The sequence below is a fragment of the Lampris incognitus genome, chromosome 4 (assembly GCF_029633865.1).
Source record: "Lampris incognitus isolate fLamInc1 chromosome 4, fLamInc1.hap2, whole genome shotgun sequence".
Lineage (NCBI taxonomy): Eukaryota > Metazoa > Chordata > Actinopteri > Lampriformes > Lampridae > Lampris > Lampris incognitus.
The window spans coordinates 6,792,835-6,813,728 of record NC_079214.1 but is presented as its reverse complement, the minus strand read 5'-3'; the positions used below and the strand labels follow the sequence as shown (position 1 = coordinate 6,813,728).

Sequence of the window (20,894 nt, the reverse complement as noted above, 5' to 3'; positions counted from 1 at the left end):
TTAAATGAATTGTCCGCGCATGCTAGAAACTCTCCCGTCCTCCTTCACGCCGACTGAGACTGACGGGGCTCCTCCCGGGCCAGCGGGAGGACTCTTCCCACGGACCACCACCTCCTCCTCCTCCTCCTCCTCCTCCTCCTCCTCATCGCGACCCGACCCGCCAGCCGCCGCCGCCGCCGCCGCCGCGGAGCTCCTGTCACTGCACCGCCACCTGGCGGCACAATACTAAAACTACTTTTTTTTTTTTGCTGTTGCGCCAAATAAGAAGAAGAAGAAGAAGAAGAAGAAGAAGAAGTCATTTCGCTCATCATTCCAGTGGTTCTCAATCAGGTCCTCAACTACCACCAACTACTGCTGGTTTCCTGCTTCTACGTCCACCTGCTGTAATTAGTAATTAGGTGGCTGGAATAACTGTAACAACAGACGAAGGGACCTGGTGACATAGAAACCCAGCTTGTACTTGGAGGAACCTGAGGACCTGATTGAGAACCACTGTCACTGGGTCCAATTCTTAATTTTTATATTACATGTACGACCGCCCTTTTTATCTCAGCTACACATCTTTTTTCCCATCACTGCCTGTACTAATGGGCCATGAACTCGCTCTGAACCTCGAGTCTTGGATCTGGTGTGAGGGGGAATTGGCAGCCAGTCACGTGTCTTCATCTGTTTTTCAGATGTCAGACTTGCCCGTCTCTGATTCGCCTCTTAGGGACAGGAAAATAGCTGTGACACAGGAGCTGACCTGCATGACAAACCTGGACTGGACCGCTTCTGACTGACGGTTCTGGGTCACAGGACCAGGATCAGGACCAGGTTCAGAACCAGGATCAGGACCAGGTTCAGAACCAGGGCCAGGACCAGGGCCTCAGCCAGATGAGAAGGGAAATGGAGGCCCACGAGATAACCGGTGAAGAAGTCGAACATCCCATTTTAAACTCTGTTGGGGTTCACACAGGCGTGATGTGGTGAAGCTGGAGGAGGAGGAGGGATGCGTCTTCATCCGGTCTCAGACAGAAACCTCGTCCATGCTTAACAATGACAGACAGACTAAACTGAACCGCTTCTGACTGACGGTTCTGGGTCACAGGACCAGGATCAGGACCAGGTTCAGAACCAGGATCAGGACCAGGTTCAGAACCAGGACCAGGATCAGGACCAGGTTCAGAACCAGGACCAGGTTCAGAACCAGGGCCAGGACCAGCACCAGGGCCTCAGCCAGATGAGAAGGGAAATGGAGGACCACGAGATAACCGGTGAAGAAGTCGACCATCCCATTTTAAACTCCGCTGGGGTTCACACAGGCGTGATGTGGTGAAGCTGGAGGAGGAGGAGGGATGCGTCTTCATCCGGTCTCAGACAGAAACCTGGTCCAGGCTTAACAATGACAGACAGACTATACTGAACCGCTTCTGACTGACGGTTCTGGGTCACAGGACCAGGATCAGGATCAGGACCAGGTTCAGAACCAGGATCAGGACCAGGTTCAGAACCAGGACCAGGTTCAGAACCAGGGCCAGGACCAGCACCAGGGCCTCAGCCAGATGAGAAGGGAAATGGAGGCCCACGAGATAACCGGTGAAGAAGTCGAACGTCCCATTTTAAACTCCGCTGGGGTTCACACAGGCGTGATGTGGTGAAGCTGGAGGAGGAGGAGGGATGCGTCTTCATCCGGTCTCAGACAGAAACCTCGTCCAGGCTTAACAATGACAGACAGACTAAACTGAACCGCTTCTGACTGACGGTTCTGGGTCACAGGACCAGGATCAGGACCAGGATCAGGTTCAGAACCAGGATCAGGACCAGGTTCAGAACCAGGACCAGGTTCAGAACCAGGATCAGGACCAGGTTCAGAACCAGGACCAGGTTCAGAACCAGGGCCAGGACCAGCACCAGGGCCTCAGCCAGATGAGAAGGGAGATGGAGGACCACGAGATAACCGGTGAAGAAGTCGACCATCCCATTTTAAACTCCGCTGGGGTTCACACAGGCGTGATGTGGTGAAGCTGGAGGAGGAGGAGGGATGCGTCTTCATCCGGTCTCAGACAGAAACCTCGTCCAGGCTTAACAATGACAGACAGACTATACTGAACCGCTTCTGACTGACGGTTCTGGGTCACAGGACCAGGATCAGGACCAGGACCAGGATCAGGTTCAGAACCAGGATCAGGACCAGGTTCAGAACCAGGACCAGGTTCAGAACCAGGGCCAGGACCAGCACCAGGGCCTCAGCCAGATGAGAAGGGAAATGGAGGCCCACGAGATAACCGGTGAAGAAGTCGACCATCCCATTTTAAACTCCGCTGGGGTTCACACAGGCGTGATGTGGTGAAGCTGGAGGAGGAGGAGGGATGCGTCTTCATCCGGTCTCAGACAGAAACCTCGTCCAGGCTTAACAATGACAGACAGACTATACTGAACCGCTTCTGACTGACGGTTCTGGGTCACAGGACCAGGATCAGGACCAGGACCAGGATCAGGTTCAGAACCAGGATCAGGACCAGGTTCAGAACCAGGACCAGGTTCAGAACCAGGGCCAGGACCAGCACCAGGGCCTCAGCCAGATGAGAAGGGAAATGGAGGACCACGAGATAACCGGTGAAGAAGTCGAACGTCCCATTTTAAACTCCGCTGGGGTTCACACAGATGTGATGTGGTGAAGCTGAGCTGAGGAGGGATGCGTCTTCATCCGGTCTCAGACAGAAACCTCGTCCAGGCTTAACAATGACAGACAGACTATACTGAACCGCTTCTGACTGACGGTTCTGGGTCACAGGACCAGGATCAGGACCAGGACCAGGATCAGGTTCAGAACCAGGATCAGGACCAGGTTCAGAACCAGGACCAGGTTCAGAACCAGGATCAGGACCAGGTTCAGAACCAGGACCAGGTTCAGAACCAGGGCCAGGACCAGCACCAGGGCCTCAGCCACATGAGAAGGGAAATGGAGGCCCACGAGATAACCGGTGAAGAAGTCGAACGTCCCATTTTAAACTCCGCTGGGGTTCACACAGACGTGATGTGGTGAAGCTGGAGGAGGAGGAGGGATGCGTCTTCATCCGGTCTCAGACAGAAACCTGGTCCAGGCTTAACAATGACAGACAGACTAAACTGCCGAACTGCCAAATGTTTTGTCTGAGACGGTCAGTCGGTGAAACGCCGGGTGTAATCTGCACCAACCCAACAGTGGAGTTTGGGACTCTTCCTGTTTATCCGCTCAGCAGTTTTCATGGTGTTCAGATGTGGAGTATGTTTAAAGCTAAACGTTGCAGACTGAATATGATGTGTATAAAGAGTTTTGTTTTTGCTTTTTTTGTTTGTTTTGTTTTTTTTGGTGAACCGACTCCAGATCGCACAAACGGCGGAGAACCAAACTCCACTGAAACATGAAGGCTGTGATGCACCGGCAGCCAAATATGAACTGCAGGCGTCTCCGTGTGATGGATGAAAACAGGAAGTATGATGTTTATCTTCGGCATGTGAAAAGGCATGTAAGTAATTCTGCATAGTACCTCCATGAGTACTTTATAGTACACATATACTGCAGTGCCAACCGTGTTACCTCTTCGCCAGCATCTGATACACAGGCCGGAGCACTGTAGGATTTATTTCTCATTAAGATGTGGTTTGTTTATTTATTTATATATTTATATGCTTCATTCTCTAGGTGTGTGTGTGTGTGTGTGTGTGTGTGTGTGTGTGTGTGTGTGTGTGTGTGTGTGTGTGTGTGTGTGTTGGCCCTGTGATGTTCTGTCCAGGGTGTCTCCCCACCTGCCACCCAATGACTGCTGGGATAGGCTCCAGCATCCCCACGACCCCAATTAGGATAAGCGGCTTGGATAGTGGATGGATGGATGGATGGATGGATGGATGGCTGCATGGATGGATGGATGGCTGGCTGGATGGATGGATGGATGGATGGCTGGATGGATGGATGGATGGATGGATGGCTGGATGGATGGCTGGCTGGCTGGATGGATGGATGGATGGATGGATGGATGGATGAATGGCTGGATGGATGGATGGCGCATGGATGAATGGATGGCTGGATGGATGGATGGATGGCTGGATGGATGGATGGATGGATGGATGGCTGGATGGATGGATGGATGGATGGATGGCTGGATGGATGGATGGATGGATGGATGGCTGGCTGGATGGATGGATGGCTGGCTGGCTGGATGGATGGATGGCTGCATGGATGGCTGGATGGATGGATGGCTGGCTGCATGGATGGATGGATGGATGGCTGCATGGATGGATGGATGGATGGATGGATGGATGGCTGGCTGGCTGGATGGCTGCATGGATGGCTGGATGGATGGATGGCTGGCTGCATGGATGGATGGATGGCTGCATGGATGGATGGATGAATGGATGGATGGCTGCATGGATGGATGGATGGATGGCTGGATGAATGGATGGATGGCTGGATGGATGATGGATGGATGGCTGCATGGATGTATGGATGGATGGCTGCATGGATGGATGGATGGATGGCTGGATGAATGGATGGATGGATGGCTGGCTGGCTGGATGGATGGCTGCATGGATGGCTGGATGGATGGCTGGATGAATGGATGGATGGCTGGATGGATGATGGATGGATGGCTGCATGGATGGATGGATGGATGGCTGGATGAATGGATGGATGGATGGCTGGCTGGCTGGATGGATGGCTGCATGGATGGCTGGGTGGATGGATGGATGGATAGATGGATGGATGGATGGATGGCTGCATGGATGGATGGCTGCATGGATGGATGGCTGGATGGCTGGATGGATGGATGGCTGGCTGCATGGATGGATGGCTGGCTGGCTGCATGGATGGATGGCTGGCTGCATGGATGGATGGATGGATGGATGGATGGATGGATGGATGGATGGATGGCTGCATGGATGGATGGCTGGCTGCATGGATGGATGGATGGATGGATGGATGGATGGATGGCAGGCTGCATGGATGATGGCTGCATGGATGGATGGCTGGCTGCATGGATGGATGGCTGGATGGATGGATGGATGGATGGATGGATGGCTGGCTGCATGGATGGATGGCTGCATGGATGGATGGCTGCATGGATGGATGGATGGATGGATGGATGGATGGATGGATGGCTGGCTGGATGGATGGATGGATGGATGGATGGCTGGCTGCATGGATAAAATATGTTTTATAATTTCTCAGCCAAAGCAGAAACCAGTTGGATCGTGTCTTCGGCTCCATTCACAGACAAACAGACACCTCCCATTCTGGACCAGTACCCCCACCAGCACAGTCATACTGGTGCACCGGTACACCACACCACCACATACTGGGAAGTTTCCCTCTGTGAAGAACAGATGAGGGAGTGAGAGACGGATCAGCGGGGGAGCAGAGCCTCAGAGAAACCATCTTCCCAAAAGAAGGTTTGTCTACTGCAAGGAAACCTAAACGCAAATGACGCAAACCTTTTTGTGCCTTTTGTTGGTTTGTTTGTTGGTGAAATGGCGGCAACACGAGGAGTAAAAGCCGTTGTTGAGCCGTCCTTTACTGCGTTGTGTTGTGTTGTGTGACTCGACCCGTGCTCTGCGGGATGAGGGGCGCTGGTGTGTTTGTGTGGATTTCAGTCATCGACACATTTTCACTTTTTCGCTAATGAACAGAAAACCACCCGAGTCCTCTCCGGCGTACGGCCGCCTGGTGACGGTGACGCTCATGTCACAGACGGCCAACGCAGGTCAGAAAAAACAACCCCACCCCACCCCACCCACCCCCACCCCCCCAAAAAAAAGTTGGCGTGAGGCATCGATGGGAGCCGGACAGCTGCTGGGTAAATGCAGTTATCGATCTGATGTCCATCTCTTGTTGTGGGGAGAGTTTGACCTCCCTCCCCCGTCTCTCAACCCCCGTTCAGCATCCAGATCGCAGCCCAGCTGGGATGCAAAGACACAAAACACCACCCAAAAAAAAAAACCCCACACACAAAAGACGTTGTGTACCTTGACCCACGAAAAAGGTGTAGACGTCAACAGGAAGGTATTGAGTGTTCTGCTAACACTGAACCATGTATGCTGATGATATTACGTGATATATATATATATATCTCATGTATGTTGATGATATATATATATATCATGTATGTTGATTATATATATATATATCTCATGTATGTTGATGATATTACCATGCATGATAAGTGTCTATGATGAGTATTATACAATAAGAGTCATACGTGACATCCAAATGTCGATACATGCACTCACTTTGGCAAACGGCCGGTCAACATTCATCTTTTAGCATCTCTGAGAGAGAAACCAGCCCGCACAGAAGTCAGAGTTCAGCTGAACTTTGTTTGGCTGGCTGTGGGCCGGCGTGTTACATAACATGGGAAAGTTAACCAACGCTCTGCCTTGATAACGATGATCTGTTGTCCCTGGCTGGAGGCCACAATCCGAGGCCTTTAATCAGGAATTCCGTCTTGTCGTCTGCTGATAAGACGGCGTTGGCGGGAGGACGGATGATCCGGCCCCAGATGAGCCGGGGTCAGGCTCCGGGGCCGGATCAATGCAGTAAAAGTCATTATCAGGTTATGAATGTTGGAAGGGCCGCCAGCAAAACGGATCTGCCACCTTCGGGCTCCCTCCGCCACCGGTGGAAGGCCCCCGGGTCATCTGGCCACCGCGGAGCCCATCCCCGCTGACCCCACGGGGCCCGAGAGGCCGGCTGGAATTGTGTGTGACCTCTTTGCTGACCCCTGTGTGTGTGTGTGTGTGTGTGTGTGTGTGTGTGTGAGGTGGGGGTATTTAGCCGTCACTGTGGACCGTGGGGGAGGGGGTTGGGGTAACAACAGGACGGAGGTTGTTATTTAGCTGAATCATGCTGAAGGGCCTCTCCTTCATTCACAATGGAAATGCCCTTTTAACGCGATATCGTCTGTATTGTGGGGTAAAGAAACAACAACAAAGATCACATGTTACAACTGGATCCAGGAAAACCCGTCAGAAGACAAATATTGACCCACCAGGACACGGCTGGCAGCTCGTGGTGATAGCGCTGCTGTTAGCTGGGGGACAGAAGACGCTGAATGACCACTTTTAAAACGTAGATAAAAGCTTCTGTGCGCACCGTTGACTCAGACTGAGTCTCCAGCCCACGGACACCAAACTCTGATCCTGCACTTTACCCCGTTTTTACTCTACTCCAGCGTTTTTATCTTTTTATTTCTACTTTAAAAGTTGTCTCATTCCGTGAATCGGTTAAGTTCTGCTTATCTTCTGCCTGACGCGGTAGTGTCGTCTTTATGAGAAGCACTTTGAGCTGTTTGCGTGTGAAACGTGTCGTATTAATGAGCATGCTGACAGATGTTATAATGCCCACTAGAGACGGGTCACTTTAACACCAGGCTCAACCCGCAACACCAGGCTCACAACACTCCAGACATCACATCACATTACATCAGTCATTTAGCCGACACTTTTATCCAAAGCGACTTACAATAAGTGCATCGTTTAACGTAGGAGATCAGGAGAACTACTAGTCATCAGAGGTCATAAGTGCATCTAAACAAGCATCTAAGAGCAAAACCAGTGCTAAAGTAAAAGTGCAAGAAAGAGATTTTTATTTTTAAATGAGTGAGCACAATAAGTGGTAAGAACAAGTAACAGGGTAGTAGTTCTTAAAGAGGTGAGTTTTCAACCTGCGCCGAAAGATGGGCAGCGACTCCGCTGTTCTGACATCAGTGGGGAGTTCATTCCACCACTGTGGGGCCAGGACAGAACCGAGCCGGGACCGGGTCGATCGGCAGCAGGAGCCTCTGAGCGACGGGACAACCAGGCGTCCTGAGGCAGCAGAGCAAAGTGGTGGGGCGGGGGTGTAGGGCTTGACCATAGCCTGGAGATAGGAAGGAGCTGTTCCTTTCACTGCCCTGTAAGCTAGCACCAGAGTCTTAAACTGGGTGCGAGCAGCTACTGGGAGCCAGTGTAGGGACATGAGAAGGGGAGCTGTGTGGGAGAACTTAGGGCGGTTGAACACCAGACGAGCTGCAGCTTTCTGAACAAGCTCCAGAGGTCTGATGGCCGATGCCGGGGTGCCAGCAAGGAGGGAGTTGCCGTAGTCCAGCCGGGAGATGACCAGACAAGTCCAATACTGCAAGTCACTATGACCAGAAATAATATGACCAGAAATATTATGACCAGAAACATGACCAGAAACATGACCAGAAATATGACCAGAAATATGACCAGAAACATGACCACAAATATGACCAGAAACATGACCAGAAACATGACCACAAATATGACCAAAATATGACAGGAAATGTGACCAGAAACATGACCAGAAATATGACCAGAAACATGACCACAGGACATGACCACAGGACATGACCAGAAACATGACCAGAAACATGACCGGAAACATGACCAGAAACATGACCACAAATATGACCAAAATATGACAGGAAATGTGACCAGAAACATGACCAGAAACACGACCAGAAACACGACCACAGGACATGACCAGAAACATGACCAGAAACATGACCGGAAACATGACCAGAAACATGACCAGAGGACATGACCAGAAACATGACCAGAGGACATGACCAGAAACATGACCAGAGGACATGACCAGAAACATGACCGGAAACATGACCAGAAACACGACCAGAAACACGACCAGAAACATGACCACAGGACATGACCAGAAACATGACCGGAAACATGACCAGAAACATGACCACAGGACATGACCAGAAACACGACCAGAAACATGACCAGAAACATGACCACAGGACATGACCAGAAACATGACCGGAAACATGACCAGAGACATGACCACAGGACATGACCGGAAACATGACCAGAAACATGACCGGAAACATGACCAGAAACATGACCAGAGGACATGACCAGAAACATGACCGGAAACATGACCAGAAACACGACCAGAAACACGACCAGAGGACATGACCAGAAACATGACCACAAATATGACCAAAATATGACAGGAAATGTGACCAGAAACATGACCAGAAATATGACCAGAAATATGACCAGAAACATGACCACAAATATGACCAGAAACATGACCAGAAACATGACCACAAATATGACCAAAATATGACAGGAAATGTGACCAGAAACATGACCAGAAATATGACCAGAAACATGACCACAGGACATGACCACAGGACATGACCAGAAACATGACCAGAAACATGACCGGAAACATCACCAGAAACATGACCAGAGGACATGACCAGAAACATGACCAGAGGACATGACCAGAAACATGATCAGAGGACATGACCAGAAACATGACCGGAAACATGACCGGAAACATGACCAGAAACACGACCAGAAACACGACCAGAAACATGACCACAGGACATGACCAGAAACATGACCGGAAACATGACCAGAAACATGACCACAGGACATGACCAGAAACACGACCAGAAACATGACCAGAAACATGACCACAGGACATGACCAGAAACATGACCGGAAACATGACCAGAGACATGACCACAGGACATGACCGGAAACATGACCAGAAACATGACCGGAAACATGACCAGAAACATGACCAGAGGACATGACCAGAAACATGACCGGAAACATGACCAGAAACACGACCAGAAACACGACCAGAGGACATGACCAGAAACATGACCAGAAACATGACCAGAGGACATGACCAGAAACATGACCGGAAACATGACCGGAAACATGACCAGAAACACGACCAGAAACACGACCAGAAACATGACCAGAAACATGACCACAGGACATGACCAGAAACATGACCGGAAACATGACCAGAGACATGACCACAGGACATGACCGGAAACATGACCAGAAACATGACCGGAAACATGACCAGAAACATGACCAGAGGACATGACCAGAAACATGACCGGAAACATGACCAGAAACACGACCAGAAACACGACCAGAGGACATGACCAGAAACATGACCAGAAACATGACCAGAGGACATGACCAGAAACATGACCGGAAACATGACCGGAAACATGACCAGAAACACGACCAGAAACACGACCAGAAACATGACCAGAAATATGACCAGAGGACATGACTAGAAACATGACCGGAAACATGACCGGAAACATGACCAGAGGACATGACCAGAAACATGACCAGAAACATGACCAGAGGACATGACCAGAAATATGACCAGAAACATTACCAGAAATATGACCAGAAACATGACCAGAAACATGACCAGAGGACATGACCAGAAACATGACCGGAAATATGACCGGAAACATGACCAGAGGACATGACCGGAAACATGACCGGAAATATGACCAGAGGACATGACCGGAAACATGACCAGAAACACGACCAGAAACACGACCAGAGGACATGACCAGAAACATGACCAGAAATATGACCAGAGGACATGACCAGAAACATGACCAGAGGACATGACCAGAAACATGACCAGAGGACATGACCAGAAACATGACCAGAAACATGACCAGAAATATGACCAGAGGACATGACCAGAAACATGACCAGAGGACATGACCGGAAACATGACCAGAAACACGACCACAGGACATGACCAGAAACATGACCAGAAACATGACCGGAAACATGACCAGAAACATGACCAGAGGACATGACCAGAAACATGACCAGAGGACATGACCAGAAACATGACCAGAGGACATGACCAGAAACATGACCGGAAACATGACCAGAAACACGACCAGAAACACGACCAGAAACATAACCACAGGACATGACCAGAAACATGACCGGAAACATGACCAGAAACATGACCACAGGACATGACCAGAAACATGACCAGAAACATGACCAGAAACATGACCACAGGACATGACCAGAAACATGACCGGAAACATGACCAGAGACATGACCACAGGACATGACCGGAAACATGACCAGAAACATGACCGGAAACATGACCAGAAACATGACCAGAGGACATGACCAGAAACATGACCGGAAACATGACCAGAAACACGACCAGAAACACGACCAGAGGACATGACCAGAAACATGACCACAAATATGACCAAAATATGACAGGAAATGTGACCAGAAACATGACCAGAAATATGACCAGAAATATGACCAGAAACATGACCACAAATATGACCAGAAACATGACCAGAAACATGACCACAAATATGACCAAAATATGACAGGAAATGTGACCAGAAACATGACCAGAAATATGACCAGAAACATGACCACAGGACATGACCACAGGACATGACCAGAAACATGACCAGAAACATGACCGGAAACATGACCAGAAACATGACCAGAGGACATGACCAGAAACATGACCAGAGGACATGACCAGAAACATGATCAGAGGACATGACCAGAAACATGACCGGAAACATGACCGGAAACATGACCAGAAACACGACCAGAAACACGACCAGAAACATGACCACAGGACATGACCAGAAACATGACCGGAAACATGACCAGAAACATGACCACAGGACATGACCAGAAACACGACCAGAAACATGACCAGAAACATGACCACAGGACATGACCAGAAACATGACCGGAAACATGACCAGAGACATGACCACAGGACATGACCGGAAACATGACCAGAAACATGACCGGAAACATGACCAGAAACATGACCAGAGGACATGACCAGAAACATGACCGGAAACATGACCAGAAACACGACCAGAAACACGACCAGAGGACATGACCAGAAACATGACCAGAAACATGACCAGAGGACATGACCAGAAACATGACCGGAAACATGACCGGAAACATGACCAGAAACACGACCAGAAACACGACCAGAAACACGACCAGAAATATGACCAGAGGACATGACTAGAAACATGACCGGAAACATGACCGGAAACATGACCAGAGGACATGACCAGAAACATGACCAGAAACATGACCAGAAACATGACCAGAATATGACCAGAGGACATGACCAGAAATATGACCAGAAACATGACCAGAAATATGACCAGAAACATGACCAGAAACATGACCAGAGGACATGACCAGAAACATGACCGGAAATATGACCGGAAACATGACCAGAGGACATGACCGGAAACATGACCGGAAATATGACCAGAGGACATGACCGGAAACATGACCAGAAACACGACCAGAAACACGACCAGAGGACATGACCAGAAACATGACCAGAAATATGACCAGAGGACATGACCAGAAACATGACCAGAGGACATGACCGGAAACATGACCAGAGGACATGACCAGAAACATGACCAGAAATATGACCAGAAATATGACCAGAAACATGACCAGAGGACATGACCAGAAACATGACCAGAGGACATGACCGGAAACATGACCAGAAACACGACCAGAGGACATGACCAGAAACATGACCAGAAACATGACCAGAAATATGACCAGAGGAAACGTGACCACAGCACATCTGTACTCACATGACTTATAACACGCTATCTTTAAAAGAATTAGCTCTTAGCTAAAAGCTTCATCTGTGTACTTATCTCCCCATCCATCTATCTATCTATCTATCTATCTATCTATCTATCTATCTATCTATCTATCTATCTATCTATCTATCTATCTATTCATCTATCTATCTATCTATCTATCTATCTATCTATCTATCTATCTATCTATTCATCTATCTATCTATCTATTCATCTATGTATCTACCATCCATCTATCTATCTCCCCATCCATCTATCTATCTATCTATCTATCTATCTATCTATCTATCTCCCATCCATCCATCTATCCATCTATCTATCTATCTATCTATCTATCTATCTATCTATCAATAGTTAAAATATGATTCAACTAAAGTAATTTAAAGTTGAAAAACAATAAAAAGTGTCATTTAGACCTTTCTGGACTGCTGTCAAGTCCAAAACTACTAATCTGAGATGTGCCATGTAGGGGACCAGATACATTTGAAAACTAATTTTAAATGAGGGGAAGATAAAACGGTCTCTTCGTCGCTGTTGTCAGTTATCTCACTGCAGATCTGTTTGTTTGGTTATGACAGATTAGAGTGATAATGTGACGAAATTAAAAAAGTCTTTCAAGGAGACATTTAAAAAAAGCTTCTCAAAACGTCCGCCCAGTTTTACAAAATGTCCACAATTTCAAATTCTGCAAGTCGAGCCAGGGGGTTGTAAGAGCCAACAGCAGCCCTGTTCTGCATTCAGTTGCGCGAAACTCAGGAAATGAGGATGGTGGTTTAATATCATCCAACAGTGTTATTACAGTGCAAACTAGCAGCAAGTTCAGGTTCTTTTGTTAAATGCACAACCATGCAGCATGGCAGGCGCTGCTGGCAATGATTCAGATATCCATCCATCCATCCATCCATCCATCCATCCATCCATCCATCACCCAAACCGCTTATCCTGCTCTCAGGGTCGTGGGGATGCTGCGGCCTATCCCAGCAGTCACTGGGCGGCAGGCCGGGAGACACCCTGGACAGGCTGCCAGGCCATCACAGGGCCCGCCCACCCACCCAGGGACAATTTAGTAAGGCCGATTCACCTGACCTACATGTCTTTGGACTGTGGAGGAGACATGGGGAGGAACATGCAAACTCCACCCAGAGGACGACCCCCAAGTTTGGACTGCCCTGGAGCTCGAACCCGGGACCTTCTTGCTGTGAGGCGACCGCGCTAACCACTGCGCCACCGTGCCCAAAATTATATAGTAGCTCTTAATTATTCTGTTAAACCCAGAAATGGTACTTCTCCAAGGTTTGACCTCAAGAGGTCTTAAACAAGGTTGTCCAATCTCACCTTACTTGTTTTCATTTGTTATTGTGTCTTTCAGAAAGATAGCAGTGTCATCTGCTAGCTGGCTAGTTGTGTAGGAGCAGTGGGCAGCGGCAGTGCCCGGGGGACCGACTCCAGGTGAACTGCAGTGGGTCCAGGGTGTCAGGCTGCAGTCAGGTGATGAGGGTTTGGACTACCTGCTCGAAGCGCTTGGGGGAACGCTGGTGCGAGTGTTACCGGGTGGGAGTCACTCAGGCAGAGCACCTTCGGCTTCCTCAGGACAGGGACGATGGTGTGGTGTGGGGGACTGCAGACTGGAACGGGGAGAAGTTGAAGATGTCTGCGAGGACACCCGTCAGCTGGCCTGCACCTCGACAACTCGGCTCAGCATAGCGTCTGGACCAGGATCCCTGCGTGGACTAATCCCTTTTGAAGGATTTGCACGTCTACCCAAGTCATTTCCATTGGGCAGGAGTCCTGGACTCGGTGACGGCTGCAGGTGTGACGTCCTCAAAGCATGCGTCGGTGTTCAGTTCATCTGGCACAGATGCAGACACTTCCACACCACACTGTCAGTATTCCCTTTATAGTCCACGACAGCTCGCAGTCCCGTTCCACGTCACACGGCAGTGAGAGTCCACCTTGTCCCTCAGCAGGCGCTGATCATTTTACAGAAGCGGCACCGGGTTTTCCCGGATTGGTCCAATCCTACAAGCCGAAAGCAAAAGCATTTCACCGTCCCCTACGGCTTCTGATGTGGGGATGTTGGTACATTAATCCTCGCTACGTCATCACTGCATTTGCCCACATGTCTGATGATTAAATAGGCTTCATTATGATTATGTTGCTTGTTTTTAGATATTGCTCTGGATGACGTGACCTGAAGAAAATAAAGGAGAAAAGGTTTGGGGAACGGGACCTCCGTGTTTGGAGGTGAAGCAGGAAGACTTGTGTTATCCATCCATCCATCATCCAAACCGCTCATCCTGCTCTCAGGGTGGCGGGGATGCTGGAGCCAATCCCAGCAGCCATTGGGTGGCAGGCAGGGAGACACCTTGGACAGACCACCGGGCCGTCACACAGGGCCCACACACACACACACCTAGGGACAAAGTAGTACGGCCGAGCCACCTGACCTACATGTCTTTGGACTGTGGGAGGAAACCGGAGCCCCCACACAGACACGGGGAGAACACGCAAACTCCACACAGAGGACGACCCGGGACGACCCCCAAGGTTGGACTACCTCGGGGCTTGAACCCAGGACCTTCTTGCTGTGAGGCGACCGCGCTAACCACCGCGCCGCTGTGCCGCCCCGACTTGTGTTAAAATAAAATGTAATTTTAACAAATGAGGAAACTGGAAATACCTGTTTAACAACTTCTTTATTTTTTGAATAAACTCTCGTTCACTTTGGTATGCAATTAGAACATGAAACTCATATTTCACAACTTAAACGTAATCGATTTTTAGTTGAAGTAAAATGCACTTATAGGTGTCATAGTTAGTTCCAGTAAAGACAACATTTTGTGTACAACATCAGCAGTCAGGAGGTGACCCATCATCACGCGTCCTTCATCAAGTTATTCTTCATTAGACAGCGTTGGTTACTGAAAAGGTTCTTATGCAAAGCAACGGAAACCTGACGGCAGGTTGAAACTGAAGGCCTCTGTGTCCGATCTGGATGCCGACGAGCGGGGTGAACGGGCTCGTTTCCAGGGAAACGTTTCAGGCTGAAGCAGATCAGCGTTACCGCCGGACTAACGAAGCGGTCTCAAGTCGACACGCCGGCAAAGTAAGACTCATAATCTACAAGAACAAAGTGCTTCACTTTATAAAAGCGTATGTATAAAATGAACGTGTCCTTAGAGGCGAGGGAAAGCCCATCATACGGTTTTTCTTCATCGACGACCTGTAAACATGGCCGGCAGTGTAAACATGTTTTCACGACTCGTCGCGAAATAAGAAATCCACCATCCAGCATTAAAACACGCCACCGTTTCACGTAGAAGTCCTTTCCTACACAGAATCTTAGGCAACGATAACTAGAATGATATTAAAAAATCTTTTACATCTTTATTCTGACGCTTTTCAGCCCAAATGAAACAAGGGACATGAAGTGATCTTACATGGACTACTGGTTCTGATAGGCTTGATGCATTCCCACACGTTAAAGGAGCCTTCAAGAGATACTTCCTCATATATAGAATAAAAAACACAGAACATTTAAGCAGGTTCATTATGAAAGCACTTGAAGTGGACCGAAACATCCTTCAGAGTCAACACATAGAGGACCGCACGATGTGAGATGAAGAGCCCTGATCTGTAAACTCCAAAAACACAAAATAAAAGGACTGACAGAAGAAGTGGTGATCCCTCCAGACCATCTCAGGCGTTCAGACTGAGTCCAGAGGAAAGGCCGGGAGTGTCTTTCTGGCTGGTTACCGCCAGGCTCTGACAAAGTGCTGCTCTCTCAGCAGCTAAACCACATCACGCCGCTTCGCCTTAGATTGACAGCGACAGAACAGATTTAACCTTTACCAAACTCCACCCACATCCAGCTCTTAATCCACTCCGTCGAAGCCTTGTGCATTCTCAATGGCAATGTGAAGTTTCTCCCTCAGCTCCTCAAACGACTCGTACGGGGGAAGATCCAGACGATTGAAACTTTAGGAAGCAACAATAAAGACCATGAGAACAAAAAGAGGGATTCAGGAAAAATCACATAGGAAGACTTCTTGCAAAACTAGCGAGGAAAACAAAACCAGTGATGAAGACTGTGTAAAATGCTCACCAGGTGTGGGCTCGGGGCAGTTTGTCACGTGTTCCCCACTGCTCGATGGTAAACAGCTGAGGCCCGTTGGACCCTGAAATAAGAAACCATGAGACAGGATGAATGCAAACAAGAACCCTGTTATAGAGTTTAAACCCGCGGTTCTCATTCAGGTCCTCAGGTACCAGCAGTTCTGCTGATTTTCTATCCTATGTAACGTAATATGCAATGAACTTCCTGGTGGAACAGAAAACCAGCAGCACTGCTGGCACCTGAGGACCTGAATGAGAGTCGCTGGACTTAACTGACACAAATCTGTACAGGTTAATAACTGCAGCCGAAATGTGTCGTCAGGTCTGAAGACACAAAGAGGACCATAAAGAATCCAGTACAGCACCCAGCAGGTACTAAACCAGATTACGGATGCTTTTACTGTTAAAGAGAATAAGTATTCTCTGAAGGACTGACTGCTGGGATAGGCTCCAGCATCCCCGCGACCCTGAGCGATTTGGATACTGGATGGATGGTTAAAGCTGCTGTGAGGAGTTTTGGATTTTTGTTGCCTCTCTGTGGAGAAACACGGTAGTGTTTTGTGGAAGAATTTTCTCATAAGCATTGTCTTTGTTTCAAAGATCCCGTTCACCTTCTGGTGTCTGGTACATCTGCTTTGTAGAGAAGAAGACAGAGATGTAGTGGTGTTTTGGAAAAACAGCTGTTTGTAAGATACCATAAGGTAATGTGTCTCTCATTGTGGTTGTGTATGCCCTACGCCATTTTTGTCCGATTTTGCAGGGAATCCGACTCAGATGAGCATTTGGAGTCATCATGTGGCAATATCTAATATTCTTGCTTATGGTCTCATTTGAATATGTCGGTCATATGAGGCATCAAAACTAAAACGAGACTGAGAAACAATCGTAGCAGCTGACTGACGGGGCATCTGGATCCAAACCTAAGTCACATCAAACACTACAACAACCCACGTGCGGTCATCTCCGCACGCCAACAACAAACTTGCCATGAGCTTTAAACCCCTCAGAGCGACTCACCATAGAGTTCAGCAAAGCCGTTCATGGGTACCCTGGATGTGCCCGTCACGAACTGCAGAAGCCGGATTCTCTTTTCTGCATCCATCAGCAGAACAGTCTAGAGTACAAACAAGCAGAACATACCCATTTAAAAATCAAATGGAAGACCTACAGCGCTTTCTGGGAACCCGTTAGATTCCTTCTCCTTAGCTTATCATCGCCTGATGGGGAAAACCAGCTTACTTTCCAGAACCACTGGATGACTGGTTGGTTGGCACAGTATCCGTTCTTATACTTGGTGTTCTCTCTCCAGTCGTTCACATCCACATCTCCCAGACCGCACATCAACAGCTGACGGGAAACGGGAGAACAAAACAGACAGATAAGCTTCTGTTATCCCACTGGGAAGCGTCTCATTCATTCAGCGTCTCAGAATGGATGACTAGAAACCTACCTCCAGCTCGTTTTCATCAAAGATTTTGATAAGGTCCTGAGGTATCAACTCAAAGAACCCCTGAGACAAGAGGGACAAGAAAACAGCACGATTTTCATCATTTCTAATGCTACATCACATTAATGTGTTGATAACATAAAGCCAGGCAGTTATTTACCTCCTTAAATGCCGTCATCTGCTTCAGTATCCTGTTCACAAACCTCCACTGCATGACAAGACTGCGAAACCAACCAGACACATCAGCACATACACCTTTATATCGGATATCTAAAGGAGGAGGAGAGTGAAGTGTGCTCTGCTTACTGGATGTATTCCTTTTTGTTCTCATCGGTGACAACTATGTCCATGCCGCCCGGAGTCAGTTCATGCTGGTGCGTCTAAACAGAAAGCACCGGAAAAGATAACGATAATGACTCAGTACTGGGCTTAAAGTACAAGGATGTTTTAAAAAAGGCTCATGTTGAAACAAACAAGTCAATTTTATTTGTATAGCCCAAGATCACAAATCAAACATTTTCCTCAGTGGGCGAACAAACCTGTCCAAACAGTTCTTCGTCGATGGTGAACCTCAGATCCAGGTCTGTTGGGTCATTCTCCAAAATCCACATCAGTGAGTTGAAATACTCACTGTCCTGGAAAGACAGAAGTTGAAGAGTATTAATAACTTGGTGACCTATGGTAAAATACAGGTGGTTTGTAACGGCTGATTAATGACGGAAACAATCTCACGATGCTCAACTCGCAGAACTCACCACAGACTCCATGTCCCCGAGGGTGATGGGCTTCTGGAGCATCATCTTATAGAACGGCCGGATGAAGAAAGCTTTGGAAAACACAAATCGGTCAGGATCTTGGAAACCTTGTGATTCAACTGGACCCTTCTGCCCTTCCCACTGTTATCAGAGATTCATTCAGTCTGCCCCTTTTTCTCCCTAATTATACCTGGCCAATTGCCCTGCTCTTCCGAGCTGTCCCGGTCTCTCCTCCACCCCCTCTGCCGATCTGGGGAGGGCTGCAGACTACCACATGCCTCCTCCCATACATGTGGAGTCGCCAGCCGCTTCTTTTCACCTGACAGTGAGGAGTTTCACCAGGGGGACGTAGCGCATGGGAGGATCACGCTATTCGCCCCGGTTCCCCCTCCCCCCCGAACAGGCGCCCCGACTAACCAGAGGAGGTGCTAGTGCAGCGACCAGGACATATACCCCCATCTGGCTTCCCACCCGCAGACATGGCCAATTGTGTCTTTAGGGATGCCTGACCAAGCCAGATTCGAATCGGCGATCCCCGTGTTGGTAGGCAACAGAATAGACCACCACGCTACCCGGACGCCCCACTCTTCAAATATATTTGAATGAAAACAACAAAAAAGATGTTTTGACGAGATCAACAGGGCGTGTATGTAGCTGCACCACCTTACCGTCAAGCAGCTTGCCGTGGTACACCGCCATGCCGGCCACACGACCGATGAACTTGAAGTAGGACAGGTGGTCCTCGTTGCATAAGCCCGAGTTGGGATTGATCTGCAGCGTGTAGTTATCCCTGCAACACATTATTGTATTCAGAAAAGACAAACTCCAGACCTTTTGACTTCAGTCAGCTCTTCCTTTGAGCTTTCGATGCTGAATTGAAAACCGACACAAATACATGACGACATTTTGTGGTTCTGAACTAGCTCGCCAAAAAAGAAGAAGCTTAAAACACGACTGCTTCAAATCCGTGTTGCTTAATATTCATGCCGGGTTAGTCAGCAAGCACACCCAGTAAACCCATTTTAATTCCACCACCAAAAAGCAGGTTCTGAACATTTTCCATTTCAGAGTTCTACATTTTGTCCATCACCTTCATCTGCTGAACAGATTTGCAGAGTTTGGCTGGTGTGTGTAATGGCGTATGCAGATTGCCTGAGTGATGTAAAACAGGCAGATGGGGTTAAAAACAAAACAAAAGCCAAACAAAAAGACGACAAAACAACGACGTGTGGACTCACGTGGCAGAGTACTCAAACAGTCCATAGTAAGGGTTGAACATCTCTTTGGAGATGAGGAAGAACCACTCCCTGGCGACGCCCCCGTAGTCCAGACCATTCTCCCCTTCAAACTCCACCCAGAGCCGAGCTTTCAGGAAATCTGCTCTCTTGACGGACAGGATGCGTCTGTACGAGTCCTCCAGAACGGCGTTCCTCCTCAGCTTCATCTCAAAGCGGTTGGGGATGTCAGCCTGGTCAGAGGATTATCAGAGGAACATCAACAGCCACGCAACACAACAACGCCTCCTATCTGTGAAATCAAATATAGGTGTAAATTTGAGCTTTAAATTCAGAGTCAAAGCCTTTCTTACTGGTTTCTTTAGTTTCTTCCGGAAGTATTCATACTTCTGTTTATAATCTCTGGAATAAGGCACGGCCTGCAGTTCAGAGAGGAGAGGTTGTGATGATCAGAAATCAGTCATGACTTCATGACCTCGTGGTCGTTACTGCAAACTTAACATGTTGGTTTTTACACTGTTGTCATGTTACAGCGGAGCTATCGAACCATTACAACTCATACTCACTGGTCCAGTTATAGCCGAGTTCTGTAATCTGGGATCTTCCCATTGTGTGGTCCTGGTGTCTATGAAATACAGTACAGGAGGCTTATTAATAATGGATGCCACTCATGTTGCAGAGATGTATTCTGAGTCCAAGTCATACGTACTGTGATCTATGTAGAATATTCTGCCGTCACTGTGGACCCTCTCCTCCCAACCAGGCTGGGGGACAGAAAACAGGTTCACACACAAACACATGGTTCTTTTCTCTCTTTTTTAAAATTTATTTTCTCCCCAGTTGTACTTGGCCAATTGCCCCACTCTTTCAAGCC

General features: G+C 48.4%; 1 protein-coding gene across 1 annotated transcript in view; it reads right to left on the bottom strand.

Annotated features, from left to right (window-relative positions):
* Nucleotides 1-15,144: 15,144 nt before the first annotated feature.
* nedd4a (NEDD4 E3 ubiquitin protein ligase a) overlaps nucleotides 15,145-20,894 on the bottom strand; it is a 41,959-nt gene continuing 36,209 nt past the window's right edge. The window contains exons 16-29 of the mRNA XM_056279435.1: nucleotides 20,730-20,784; nucleotides 20,587-20,645; nucleotides 20,374-20,439; nucleotides 20,024-20,253; nucleotides 19,454-19,575; nucleotides 18,786-18,856; nucleotides 18,570-18,665; nucleotides 18,337-18,410; nucleotides 18,191-18,251; nucleotides 18,034-18,093; nucleotides 17,823-17,930; nucleotides 17,601-17,697; nucleotides 16,573-16,645; nucleotides 15,145-16,445 (exon numbers count right to left, since the gene is read on the bottom strand). Coding sequence (XP_056135410.1) covers nucleotides 16,343-16,445; nucleotides 16,573-16,645; nucleotides 17,601-17,697; nucleotides 17,823-17,930; nucleotides 18,034-18,093; nucleotides 18,191-18,251; nucleotides 18,337-18,410; nucleotides 18,570-18,665; nucleotides 18,786-18,856; nucleotides 19,454-19,575; nucleotides 20,024-20,253; nucleotides 20,374-20,439; nucleotides 20,587-20,645; nucleotides 20,730-20,784 — 1,275 coding nt within the window. The 3' untranslated portion in view covers nucleotides 15,145-16,342. The remainder of the gene's footprint in view (nucleotides 16,446-16,572; nucleotides 16,646-17,600; nucleotides 17,698-17,822; nucleotides 17,931-18,033; nucleotides 18,094-18,190; nucleotides 18,252-18,336; nucleotides 18,411-18,569; nucleotides 18,666-18,785; nucleotides 18,857-19,453; nucleotides 19,576-20,023; nucleotides 20,254-20,373; nucleotides 20,440-20,586; nucleotides 20,646-20,729; nucleotides 20,785-20,894) is intronic.